The 13833-nt window shown below is 39.6% G+C and overlaps 1 protein-coding gene across 28 annotated transcripts in view; it reads right to left on the minus strand.

Moving 5' to 3' along the window:
- LTBP1 (latent transforming growth factor beta binding protein 1) overlaps window positions 1–13833 on the minus strand; it is a 456525-nt gene that overhangs the window by 184189 nt on the left and 258503 nt on the right. For all 28 annotated transcript variants that reach the window (XM_068988396.1, XM_068988377.1, XM_068988386.1 and 25 more), the window contains 2 exons: window positions 6723–6825; window positions 2531–2602 (listed from right to left, as the gene is read on the minus strand). In XM_068988396.1, coding sequence (XP_068844497.1) covers window positions 2531–2602; window positions 6723–6825 — 175 coding nt within the window. The remainder of the gene's footprint in view (window positions 1–2530; window positions 2603–6722; window positions 6826–13833) is intronic.

The following is a 13833-nucleotide window of genomic DNA, read 5'->3' on the forward strand; positions in this document are numbered from 1 at the left end:
CAGTACTCTTGCCTGGAGAATCCCATGGAGGGAGGAAGCTGGTAGGCTACAGTCCATGGGGTCGCAAAGAGTCGGACACGACTGAGCGACTGAGCCACTTCACGACGACGACAGATACATACAAAATTGGTAAAAGAGGCCATGCTGCACATAGAAACAGAGATGGCTTGGGAATTTAATCCTGGCTGGGCCTCCTCATCATCTCTGTGATCCTGGGTACTCTCTTTTAGTTCCTAATTGGGATTGCTGCTGCCAAGTCGCTTCAGTCATGTCCAACTCTGTGCAACCCTATCCCTGGGATTCTCCAGGCAAGAACATTGGAGTGGGTTGCCATTTCCTTCTCCAATGCAGAAAAGTGAAAGTGAAGTCGCTCAGTCATATCTGACTCTTTGCAACCCCATGGACTGCAGCCCACCAGGCTCCTCTGTCCATTGGATTTTCCAGGCAAGAGTACTGGAGTGGGATGCCATTTCCTTCTCCGTAATTGGGATTAACAATGTCCAAATCCTATCCCACCCCAAGAAAATGAGTATACTCATCATTTGACATTCAGAGAAATTAGGAGCATCTGACATTTCTGGAGAATTTCTAACAAGTAGTCATGCAGACTTAGAATGCTGAGGTATAAATATGGATCCTCCTCTTTCTACAGTTTAATGGAGTGACCAGATATACCTCATCAAAGGAACACTTCAGGAAACTACATGTCTAGGCTCTAAAATTTGTGTGACAGACCAGTCATTTCTTTCTTCTCATGCACAACCTCTATCCCAGGTGACAGAATAACACTGCTCTCAGAGCACTAGAATAAAGTCATTTAACATTACGTACTGCACAGGAAAGGCCCCGCTGTAGCATCCTGGGCCATCAGCTATGAGGGATCTGTTGGATCACTCCTAAGTGCCGGAAACTCAGTTCTTCCACAAGCATTTCATTACAATGATGGGGAATTCTAATCCACAGAAAAGGTTTGCATGTAGTTGTTACAAATATGCCTCCTTATAACTCCAGGCTATTGACTTTAGCTTTTGAAGTAATTTGTAAGTCATGTAGGACAGCTGATTAAACATTTAAAGGCATATTTCTAAGGTAGCCACTATATTTCTCTTCAGTCAACTTGGTTTATATTTCTCTTCAGTCAAACAACTTGGTTTATATGGTAGAATATACATTTAGCCATCTATTCATTCTTCCACCCATTTAATTCAACCTTCTATCCATACAGTATGAACTTTTAATGATATCTGACATTCTACTGATTCTTACATAATGTTGATTAATCCACTACTCCTACATCCCTAGCAGTACTACAAGTTTGCAGAAGTTTCTCAAAAAGCATCTTGAGCACTCTCTCCTTTGCCAACATTCTTTGATCTACAATGAGGGCTTAAAATATTTGAAGGAAAACATTTTAAAGACATGGTATATCTATGTGCATTTCAAAAGAAGATTCTTTTGAAGTCAGCAAAAGCTCTTTAAATCATCAAAGTTATACAGATACAATATTGAAGAGACAATTCACTTGAGAAAATTCTCAGATAATTAAGATATTCCTTTGACTTGAACCATTTTGATAGGGATTAACCTATATATTGTTAACACTACATTAATCTGCTCTGTCCCTATAAACACATACCGGTCAAGGATAGAGAGTCTCAGACCACAAGTCAGAGGACATGTGCTGTGTTTTGAAATGGATTTTGGTTCAATAAGACTCTTGAAAGCTCTTTCTCTGTTTATTGCAAAGTACACATATTTCCAAGTTACTACCACCACCTTGATCCTAGACATGTACCAGGAAATTAGGAGCACTGATTGCACATCTCCCAAAGTAAATGAAATGAAATTTGCTATCATATATGGGTACTATAAGCTAGGCACTGGTAAACCTGAATTATAACCTCAGATCTATTTGGCCACAGAAAAGTCACTTAACCAGTCTGGACCTGAATGTCCTCACTCGTAAAGCATAGACACTGAACTAAAGGATTTTTGAAGGTCCCACTGCTTGTATGTTTCTATATAGATTGAACAAAAGCAATTATCCTTCAATTAAAAATTAAAAAAAAAAAGAAATGTGTTTGCTCTGATATTTGATACCTTAATAGTTTGAGAAGACAGAAACAGTCTGATGAGAGAAGAAAGGGAACTCTGTGGCCCAATCACATGTCAGTAAAGAAGTAATATTTCTAGGAACATGCATGCGCTCACGCGTGCACACACTCACATGTGGATAGTGCACTCCATAATGTAATCCAATATGCCAAGGATTTCAACACAAATAGATAGGGGGTGGGGGGAAGTTCCATAAAGTTTAAATGGTAGTGATGTAATTCTAGTAACCATACAGTAAACTTCTTTTTTCTAAATGGAGTGAGCAAGAGGTGGTTCTCTGTGTGACCTTCACAAGCTGGGTTAAAGAGCAAATCATAGCAAAACAACTCAAGTTTTTAAAAGCAAAACAACTCAAGTTTTTAAAAGCAAAACAACTGTTGAGCTCATACACCGGTGAATTCACAGTTGATCTTACCTTGACAAAAGGTGTTGTTAACCCGTTTATAACCTTGTAGACATTCCATCATTTGATTATATCCATGATAAGCTGTAAAAACGAAACAATTCTGTTACATGCTTAAATTCTTACAACCCTAAACTACTGTATGTGATAAGCAAAGTGATATAAAGCATCAGTGATCTTACTTCTAAGATATCAATCCAATGTATATCCATTTTCTTTTTTCAGTATATCTCATGTTTTGCAACAGACATAAATCTCAATTAGTTATCAATCTTTATGTTCATTCAAAAACCATAAAACTGTTCTATATTTTCTTCTAATTAGTGACTCTTACCAAAAAATTCAGTTCCTCCCCAATGATTAACTACTGGCAGTTGAATTTTCTTATAAATTCAGAGAAGGTGGTGAAACATCCTGGTCTGCCTAGGACAGTCCTTGATGATACCTGTTGCTCCATCAAGGTTCATTAACAGCATTCCACTTCACTCTGAAAAGTTCCTCAGTTTAGATAATAAACTATATGCTCACTTTTATTATAGGCTCACATATTCTAGTTTAAGCTGATTCTCTCTACCATGAAGCTGAGAACAACAGGTGTTAAAGGAAGCTAGGAGATGTAAAGAGCTGCTCTGATACATTGTCTGATTCAGCACTCAGAAAACTCAACCAGTCAAATGCTGAAGCCACCAATTTACCAACAGAACCCTAGCCACTGAAATTTTGACATCCTACTGTGATACCTGAGAGAGTTCTTGGCATAAGTGCCAGAACCAGTTTGACCTAGGTTCAAATCTTGGCCCTGCCTATTGACAGCTCTGCTGCCTTGGAAAACAAGCTTTCTGGGTTCCAAATGGAATTCTGTACAATGGGAGTATTCCCAACTGCTGAGTAAGTCAGGGCTGTTGCGGAGTATAGAGAGACTTTATACCAAATGCCTACTGTCAGGCCTGACAAAAGTATGCACAGGTATCACTGTTTCCTGCAATAAGGTATTCTTTTATTATAATAATGGACTGTCATGAAAATAGGCTGAATGGGTAAGCCACTTAGAAGACCTAAACAAGCAGTGAAACAAAAAAGTTCCAAGTAAAATGGAAATTTTCCTTTGAAAAATGAAATTATTTTGCCCCTAACACATGGTCTTTATTCTCACCACTAAGGAATAGCATGTAAGGATTTACTACTCACACTCCTCTCCTCTGTTACTTCCTTTCTTTGCCTTATTTCCTCTGCTAGAAATGGTTAAGGTGAGGAATCTGGAAATAGTGGGTTAAAAGGAAAAAACTGGTATGTGGGGAGTCACCCATTCAGCCCGTTGGCCACATGTCTAGTCGTGTCCCATGTAACGAGGCCACCCTGTAACACATTACTTACAGAGACTGTGAGATCTCTGTCAGTGAATTGTTCAAAAGCAAAAGAGATTAATATCTCATCTAAAAATTAAGTCATCTACTTCAAGGCAGAAAGCCAGACCAGATGATCTTAAAGTCTTCCTCTGCTTAGAATTTGATGCTAATTTTCTTCAAAAAATGTTTAAAGAACAAGCAATTTGTACATACCAAGTACATTTTTAATAGATTACATACTCTTTAATGAAATCATTTGCAGATTTAAAATTAAGTTTTCACAGTAAGAACTGATCAACAATGAAAGGTCTTTCTGTATGTGGCTAAACAAAAACTTCAAAACATTAAATAAGAGCCACTTGAAAACTACTCTGAGTGGGGAAAAAAAAAAAAAGCATGGAGCACAAAACTCTAGCCTCTAAAGCCAAGAAAAGTCTGCTCTCTTCCAAAATGAGTATGATTTTAAAATAAACAAAGAAAGTTTTTTAAATGACACAGGAAGAATATGACTCTGAGTGTCATATTTCTTGGGAGTGGGCTACATGGTAGGATGGCACAAACGGAGTAAAAGTCAAGATGTCAATAGCTTACTTCATTCATAATCCATGTTGCTCTTCAATTTATACATTAGATCAACCCATACAGACCTTATTTGCATTAGTTAAAAGTGATAGCAACTTTGTACTTTTATTTTCTACTTCAATTATCAACATTAAAATATAGAGCTAACAAAACCATATAAAGTATTGAATTTATCCCCAGATGATACAATTCTAGATAGAAAATGACATAACGCTGTGATTCCCTTGACTCTTCACTTCTGTCCCTGTCTTGCAACTTTGGACTTTGGAAATAAGAGGAAAGAGAAGCTAAATAAGCAAACGATACACAGAGAAGGGGAAAAAATGGAAAAGAAAAATAAGAGATAAAATGAAAAAAATACTAGAGAACATAAACTTAGCCTCAAAACCAAGCTATAAGAATTGGACTTCTCTTTCCTCAGTCCTTAGACTCAGCAGTGGAAAACATACTCACCGTCACAGTATTCTAAACTTACCCCTCAAATGATGGGGAGACATTTTCTGAAAGGCAATGCTTCTTCAACATTTTAGATATAGATTTGTTTCATGGTCCATAAGACTTCACAGCAAATGACAGAGCTGGGAGTCAAACTCAAGTCTACCTAACCCTAAACTCCATGGTTTCGAAATCATACAAAACGTCCCCTAGATGTCCCTTTGGTCAGCTTGTCAGGATAATTTTATGTAGCTAGATCTTTTAGTGAGGTGGGACCATCACACTCAACCCACTCCTAGAAATCACATTGCTAATCATTATTGAAACCCAGAGAAAATTTCCTGGGGACAATGTCTCAGTACTGAATGTCCTTATTTATGTGGGGATTTTTTCCCCTGCTGCTGCTGCTGCTGCTGCTAAGTCACATCAGTCGTGTCCGACTCTGCGACCCCACAGACAGCAGCCCACCAGGCTCCTCCATCCCTGGGATTCTCCAGGCAAGAATACTGGAGTGGGTTGCCATTTCCTTCTCCATTTTTTTCCCCTCTATATGAATAATTTATTAATTATCAGAAACTTCAGTAGGTGTTTCCAAAAATTATTCTTCTAAAGGAAGATAGGAGCAATTATCAAGGAAAAAAAGTAAAATTAAATTAACCTTATATATCAAAAGATTTAGAGAACAAATTTGAGAGATAAGAATCATTTATGATGATGGAAGAAGAGCATATAAGACAGACCAAAGGAGATTCTTAGGGGCAGTTTCTAGACTGAATAGGTTTTAAAAGGCAGTTGAGAATACCATTCAAATCAACAGATGTTTAACAAAGGATAAATAAAAATTATCCAATGGAAGCAAATGAGAAACTCCTTGCAGCATAAACTATTAAAAATAACTATTAAAAAAAAGACGACAACACAGGAAAACATCACTTGCTTTCTTGGCAAAAACATGACAAATAAGAAGAGGGAAAGCTCCACTTAAACCCAGCTACCTCTGTCTTTCTAAAAAGTACTAGGACTCAATTATCCAGAGTGGATACTATATTCAAAAATGGGGAGAAAGTAACAGAAAGATGTAAATCTGGATTTATTCACATCAACAGGTTCTGGAAAACAAATTTTATAGACTAATCAATGCATGTAGATGTCAGTAGAGATTTATGTCCTGAAAAATGTGATAGTTTAACAGCAGAGACTAAGAGGAAAAGGGAGAAAGCACTGTGTCCTTCTGACTAAGCTTCTCTTTCACAAATCAGCACAGAGCCTACATATAGCACATCCCCTTTTAAAAGATTTTTTCTTTAAAGTAATCCAGCTGAACAAAAGGCAACCGATAACTATGTTTATTAAAAAACAGAAATCAATATGAAAGCTTTCTCTATTTTAGCTTTTCTTTTCTGTGAAATTTGAAAACCTATAGCGTATAAAAACTACAAGAGAAGTTGTGGATATTAATAAACATTAAAGGAAGGTAACAACAACTGCTGATTTTTTATAGCAGCATTTAATTATCATTTCATTATCATTTTAAAAGAGACCTTATTTTTCTTTCACGTTAGAAAATAGAGCCTACATATAGCACAGCCCCTTTTAAAAGATTTTTTCTTTAAAGTAATCCAGCTGAACAAAAGGCAACCGATAACTATGTTTATTAAAAAACAGAAATCAATATGAAAGCTTTCTCAGACTTGCAAGGTTTCTGGAATGTAAATTATTGTACTATGTTCTACAATTCAATGCGATTTCTTTGAAGTCTAATGTCTCATCATTAAAACAGTCATCATAAGAAAACAGACACGCTACATTAACCTGCAAAAGAATGATGAAATGTCACTTACATGGCTTCTTGGGGCATTTCTGGCATTTGTGAAAGCCCCAGGAGGTACCCACAGTTCCACAGCAGTCCTCCTGCTTTGAAAGGCCAGGGAGAGCTTTGCCACACTGCAATGATGAGGTGTGAAATAGGAAGGTTAATTGAATGCAGGATGCCCAGCTCCAGAGCACTGGTGTGCTTCACAGCCACATTATAAAACAGTTCCCTTGTTGTTGACACAGATCCTGGGTGGGGGGATGTTGGGAGTGGGGGCTCTAAAACCTCAGAATGAAACATCAGTACACAATCAGTAGGACACTCAAGCAAACAACCATATTTCCAAGAGTTTCTTGGGATTTTTAGAGTCTTCATACACCCTGTCACTGTTCAGAGCACTTTATAAAACTTAACCTTCCAATGCCTTTTTTTGCATTTTTTTCCCTTAGTAAGAAGGAACTTATAAGATACTTTGAATATTTTACATTTGAATTTTAACTGTCTACTGAGATGTCTGCAGTGGACACTCAGGGAACGGGCTGTAAGGGTGAGGCGTGCATGAAGACCTTGAGAATACAGCACAGATCCTGCCTACAAGAGGCCATGGGTCCTCCTGTAACATCAAGGCCTGGGCAGGGACAAGGTATGACCACGGGCTGAGCCAGACCAGCTCTGGGTGAGACAAACACTCCACACATCCCTGCAGCCTGACCCAGGGAAGTCAGCCACGCTGGGAAGGTTCTGGCAGGTTTGAATCAGGCCAGCAGGCAGAGGAGCCCAAGTTTGGGGTCACCTGAGCACCACGGAGATGACAAATGCAAGGATCCATCTCATGTTCCAGTCAGCCAAGGTCAGAAGAGGCCAAGCAGCAGAATCCTGAAGTTAGACCTGCTTAGCGGCACTGACAAGACTTTAGCATGTCAGACTGCTCTGCGTACCGATTTTGAGGCCAGTGGTGCAGGAAGGGCCCCCTGGTTCCTTATTCCTAATGTGCAGGCAAAGCACAGATCTAAGGGGCCACTCTCTGCCTTCCTCTGCCTCGCCTCTACAAGATTCTCCAAATGGCCTTCAGAGTCACCTTGGCTTTCCTTGTGGCTCAGCTGGTAAAGAATCCACCTGCAAGGTGGGAGACCTGGGTTCGATCCCTGGGTTGGGAAGATCCTCTGGAGAATGGAAAAGCTACCCACCCCAGTATTCTGGCCTGAAGAATTCCAAGGACTGTATAGTCCATGGGGTCGTCCATGGGGCCGCAAAGAGTCAGACACGACTGAGCGACTTTCACTTTCACAAGACAAATCTGATCACATTACTCGGAATGAAAACCTTCAGCGACTCTCCCCTGTATGAAGACTGCAACCTCACTGACACGATAAGTGTGACCTTCTAGTTCTCACCTCGGACAATCTCTCTCTGTCCCCTCCCACGACTCTACATCCATCCTTCAGGCACACTCAAGGACTCCTGATCCTTAACAGGCCCAGAGAACCCTCACCATGAAACCTCCTGTCTCCTCAATTTCAGCGAGTTCCTCCAACCATCCCCTTTACTCCATGACACTTTCTATACAGTTCTGCTGCCTCCACCATATATTTTAATCAAACACAGATGTATTTTATTCATCTTTATATCCCAATGTATAGTACAAGTTGCAAATAGGCACTCAGTAAATGTTAAGGGAAGAAAGGAGCAAACACTCAGAAGAAACTAAAGAACAAACTAGTTTCAGTCCATTCAAGCAAGCAATGGTCCTGGGGAAAACAATGGGAATTAGTAAACTAGCCCAGGCTGGTGAGCAGAACTCGGGGGCAGAAAGTTGGGACAGCTGGTGACTCATAGAAGGGCAGCAGATAGTGGATACCAGTTGTCTGGCAGGCCTCCAGGGACTGCACTGCCTTCCCTCCAGGTCCACCCATGCATTCCCAACAAGGCTATGACTACATGTCCGACTTGTAAAACAAAACCAGAGAAGGCAGAGCTCAGCTAATGAAGTTGGAGTTACATCATAGCTTTGAAGTCCTCAGGTTTTTGTGGGTTTTCAAGATTTCAACAGGATGTCGTATTCTCTCCAAAAATAGTGTATGATGAGCACGAGGAGGGGAGGGGGGCAATGGGGGAAGAGAGTAAACACATGTACAAATGGAGAGCCTCGGGGAGGAACAACACATACTGGCTGCATTCAGGTAGCTCCCAGACTCCTTCAGCTTAATAACAGAAGGCTTAAGCCTGAAATATGAAGCAAGGAAGAAGGAAGACGGAACAACGCTCCAGGCGTTAAGACTGGAAACATAATGATATGTGAAGAACACAGAGGTCTCCACGGTTGCAATCAGCTGCCAAAGTGTGCTTGTGGTTTACTTCCAGTATGATCAGTCAGATTTATGTCAGACACCAGTGCACATCACATGTAGACCATTCTCATCCCAGCCCCTCTAGGTTCTTCTCTTCATCAAGCAAAACTCTCAACACTTGCCGATTTTATATGCTCCAAATGCTGGTAGCAGTTAAAATCCAATTTTCACCTTGGATTCCTAGAATGTTTGATTTGGGAGGGCAAAAATAAATCATTTCTCCCGACTGGGCCTAAAAAAAAAGGTACAAGGTTTTCATTACAGGATTCAGGCTGCTTTATCCTACGGCTTTGTTTTTGCGGGTCCACAGCCAAGAGCAGCACAAGCCATCCAAGTCGATTAAATAAATGGCAGGGTAGGTGGTACCACAACGCTGTGTGTTCCTCTCAAAACTGGGTCTGCACAGTATGAGGACAGACTGCCAGAGATAAAGTCAGGTTTGCAGCAAGGCATGAGGTTTCATGGGTGCCCCTTTAGTTAATTACCTATGCAGAAATTGCAAAGTGCAGCAAGAAACTCCACCTGAGATCTTTGCAGCCAGATGCAGGACTTCCTCTCATACAAGAAGTTCCTCAGCACCTGGTATGATCTGGATGCTGGAAGCATCTAGAACAAAAGAAGGTAAAGGAAGGATCTCCGCTCCATACCAAAAGTCCACACAGGAGACAATGACATTGAAAAAGACATTAGAATCTCGAATGCCCTTCTGTCAGCCTGGAGGAGTCTACTTCTCAATAAGACATAATCACATGGACATAGGCTGATGCTACTGAGCTACATTTTTTATTCCCAGACTAAAAGTGATTTTTTACAAGTTAAAAACACAAATGGAATTTCTCTTGTGTGAATCACTCACCACATTTTCAGAGAAAGCCTGTCTCTCATTTCAAGGCATATCTTATTAGAAATCCAGGAGAAATGTGCTAACTGTATAACACAATATTTAGTTAGTTCAAGCCAGAAAGGAAAACCTATGCTGTCCATTGAGCAATGCGATAAAGATCAAAAAGTTCACACAACTCCGGGCTGCACATTAGGGGACTCTTGGACCCCACACGTCCATGCCAGGATTCATCAAATGCATGGCCCACCTAGAGTGGGCCAAACAGAACAGTAAAGGTTCAGGCTACCAGGTTCAGTGACTATCAGCTGAAGAAAGTTCAGATAATAAGAGACAGCAGAGTTCAGACATGTTCAACAAACTTGTTGCTTGAAGTTATCTGCATGGTGAAGGTATCAGCAGGACTACAGACTCCAGATCACAAGAAAAGAGGATTCTACTCATTAAGCAGGAGACCTTTTCAACAGTGAATGATTCTCAACAATGGAAGAGGTCAACATCTTCCCTGATGCTGAAGGCTGAAGGATCACCTTGCAGGAATGCCCAGGGTAACAAGCAGATGGCTCTTAGGGCATCTGTCAGATCTAGGGCTCCACGTTCAATATACACTGACAGGTTGCATTACTGACAAGGGAAATACTAGAGCCAACCCCAAGTACTTGTGTTGCTCTCCTGTCTCTAACAGGACAGTGTCTGGGCAGATATACTCCTACCCAGCTTCTGTGCTTTACCTCATCCCTCAAATCAACACCGCCAGGGATGCTCATACCAGTCTGACCTTACTCCTAAAGGACCTACGCAAACTAGACAGAAAAAGAGGAAAACAAATAGAATCCCTCCCAGCCCTAATCACCATGATTCTTAGAGGACTGGCTGCATGAAAATAACTCATCAACCATTACTATCTGCATATCTGGACTAGCACCATACATCAGAAGGTAAGACTATTTAGAAAGCATCACAATTACTCCATGAATGTTCATGGTACTACTTTTACAGCAAAAAAGTTATTACAAGCAATGGTATAAAAGCCTTGTTAACCATTGTTAAGAATTAAGCTTGCAAAATCATGAACTCTTCTAAATGTTGACCTGATTTGAGAACACTTATCTGTAGACTTATCTGCAGCATTTATCTGCAAACCCTCACTTTTAAAATATCATAACACTTTCCTGCCACTCAAAATAAAGCTGTGATGACACCTGGTTTTAGAAATTCCTGGACGAAAAGGGGACGACAGAGGATGAGATGGCTGGATGGCATCAACAACTCGATGGACATGAGTTTGAGTGAACTCCAGGAGTTGGTGATGCACAGGGAGGCCTGGCGTGCTGCAATTCATGGGGTTGCAAAGAGTCGGATACAACTGAGCGACTGAACTGAACTGATAAATATATGAGCATTAAGATTTAAATTTAATGGTTTATAACTTTTGCCTATTAAAAACTTGCCAATGGAATTGCTTCACAGATGAACAATCACTTGAAGAGAGTGTGATAAATATTGGAGTAAGGTTTCAAAAGATTCAGTATTCACACCTTAAAATGACTAGTACCTATAATATCCTCATTTCAAGAACGTTTGCTGCACCAGGCCAGTGGATCTTCCCCAGGAAAGATTCAGCTGTGGGGAAAAGAAAGGAACACTGGTGTGGAATCATTACACCTGGACCTAAACCCCGAGTCTCCCTAATAAGATCTTATTAGGGACCATTCAGACCATTCAGCATCTCCAGACTAGTTCTCAGAAAAAGGGATGGTAATCCCAACTACAAAGGACAGTGGTGAGATTCAACAATGCATGTCCAAGCATGGCTGACCATATCCTGTCAGCCCCTGTGCAGGGACTGGTAGACAGTGATCTTCTGGGATGTGTTCTGCACCAGAACACAGTGCTTGGTAAGCAGAGCATGGGCTGGCTGGATCTGCATCATCCTCCTCAGCTTATATCTTGTGTGGGTACAACCTACCGAGTGTTATAGTGCTGGCCAATTTGTTAGGCTCTCAGGATACATTTCTTAAAACAGTTCAGGTATTTTATGAGTAAAAGAGCTGCTCTATGAAGATGGCCACCATGACAAGGACCCACAACTGAAGACATTTGAAAATGTTAATACTGAAATACTCTTACAAATTATCTTATCATGTGTATGTAACTCACTTTATTTTGCTATCAGGAACTATTATATACTGAAGTATAAAAGACTCTGAGTTTGAATAAAGAACATTTTTCTCAATGAGATTAAGACACTGGAACCAAAGCAACACAGAAAAACTAAAATATTAAAGTAATATAGATTTTTATGGACAAATTCTTAGAAAAGTACAACTTTCCAAAACTGAACCAGGAAGAAATAGAAAATCTTAACAGACCTATCACAAGCATGGAAATTGAAACTATAATCAGAAATCCTCCAGCAAACAAAAGCCCAGGTCCAGATGGCTTCACAGCTGAATTCTACCAAAAATGTAGAGAAGAGCTAACACCTATCCTACTCAAACTCTTCCAGAAAATTGCAGAGGAAGGTAAACTTCCAAACTCATTCTATGAGGCCACCATCACCCTAATACCAAAACCTGACAAAGATGCCACAAAAAAAGAAAACTACAGGCCAATATCACCGATGACCATGGATGCAAAAATCCTTAGCAAAATTCCAGCAATCAGAATCCAACAACACATTAAAAAGATCATACACCATGACCAAGTGGGCTTTATCCCATGGATGCAAGGATTCTTCAATATCTGCATATCAATCAATGTAATACACCACATTAACAAATTGAAAAATAAAAGCCATATGATTATCTCAATAGATGCAGAGAAAGCCTTTGACAAAATTCAACATCCCTTTATGATAAAAATCCTCCAGAAAGCAGGAATAGAAGGAACATACCTCAACATAATAAAAGCTATAAATGACAAACCCACAGCTAACATTATCCTCAATGGTGAAAAATTGAAAGCATTTCCCCTAGAGTCAGGAACAAGACAAAGGTACCCACTTTCACCACTACTATTCAACATAGTTTTGAAAGTTTTGGCCACAGCAATCAGAGCAGAAAAAGAAATAAAAGGAATCCAAATTGGAAAAGAAGAAGTAAAACTCTCACTGTTTGCAGATGACATGATCCTCTACATAGAAAACCCTAAAGACTCCACCAGAAAATTATTAGAGCTAATCAATGAATATAGTAAAGTTGCAGGATATAAAATAAACACACAGAAATCCCTTGCATTCCTATACACTAATAATGAGAAAATAGAGAAAGTAAGGAAACAATCCCATTCACCATTGCAATGAAAAGAGTAAAATATTTAGGAATATATCTATCTAAAGAAACTAAAGACCTATATATAGAACACTATAAAACACTGATGAAAGAAATCAAAGAGGACACAAATAGATGGAGAAATGCACCATGTTCATCGATCAGAAGAATCAATATAGTGAAAATGAGTATACTACCCAAAGCAATCTACAGATTCAATGCAATCCCTATCAAGCTACCGACGGTATTTTTCACAGAGCTAGAACAAATAATTTCAAGATTTGTATGGAAATACAAAAAACCTCAAATAGCCAAAGCAATCTTGAGAAAGAATGGAACTGGAGGAATCAACTTACCTGACTTCAGGCTCTACTACAAAGCCACAGTCATCAAGACAGTATGGTACTGGCACAAAGACAGAAATATAGATCAATGGAACAAAATAGAAAGTCCAGAGATAAACCCACGCACCTATGGACACCTTATCTTTGACAAAGGAGGCAAGAATATACAATGGTGTAAAGACAATCTCTTTAACAAGTGGTGCTGGGAAAACTGGTCAACCACTTGTAAAAAGAATGAAACTAGATCACTTTCTAACACCATACACAAAAATAAACTCAAAATGGATTAAAGATCTAAATGGAGTATTACTCAGCCATTAAAAAGAATACATTT

This window comes from Capricornis sumatraensis, chromosome 1 (assembly GCF_032405125.1).
Source record: "Capricornis sumatraensis isolate serow.1 chromosome 1, serow.2, whole genome shotgun sequence".
NCBI classification, from domain to species: domain Eukaryota; kingdom Metazoa; phylum Chordata; class Mammalia; order Artiodactyla; family Bovidae; genus Capricornis; species Capricornis sumatraensis.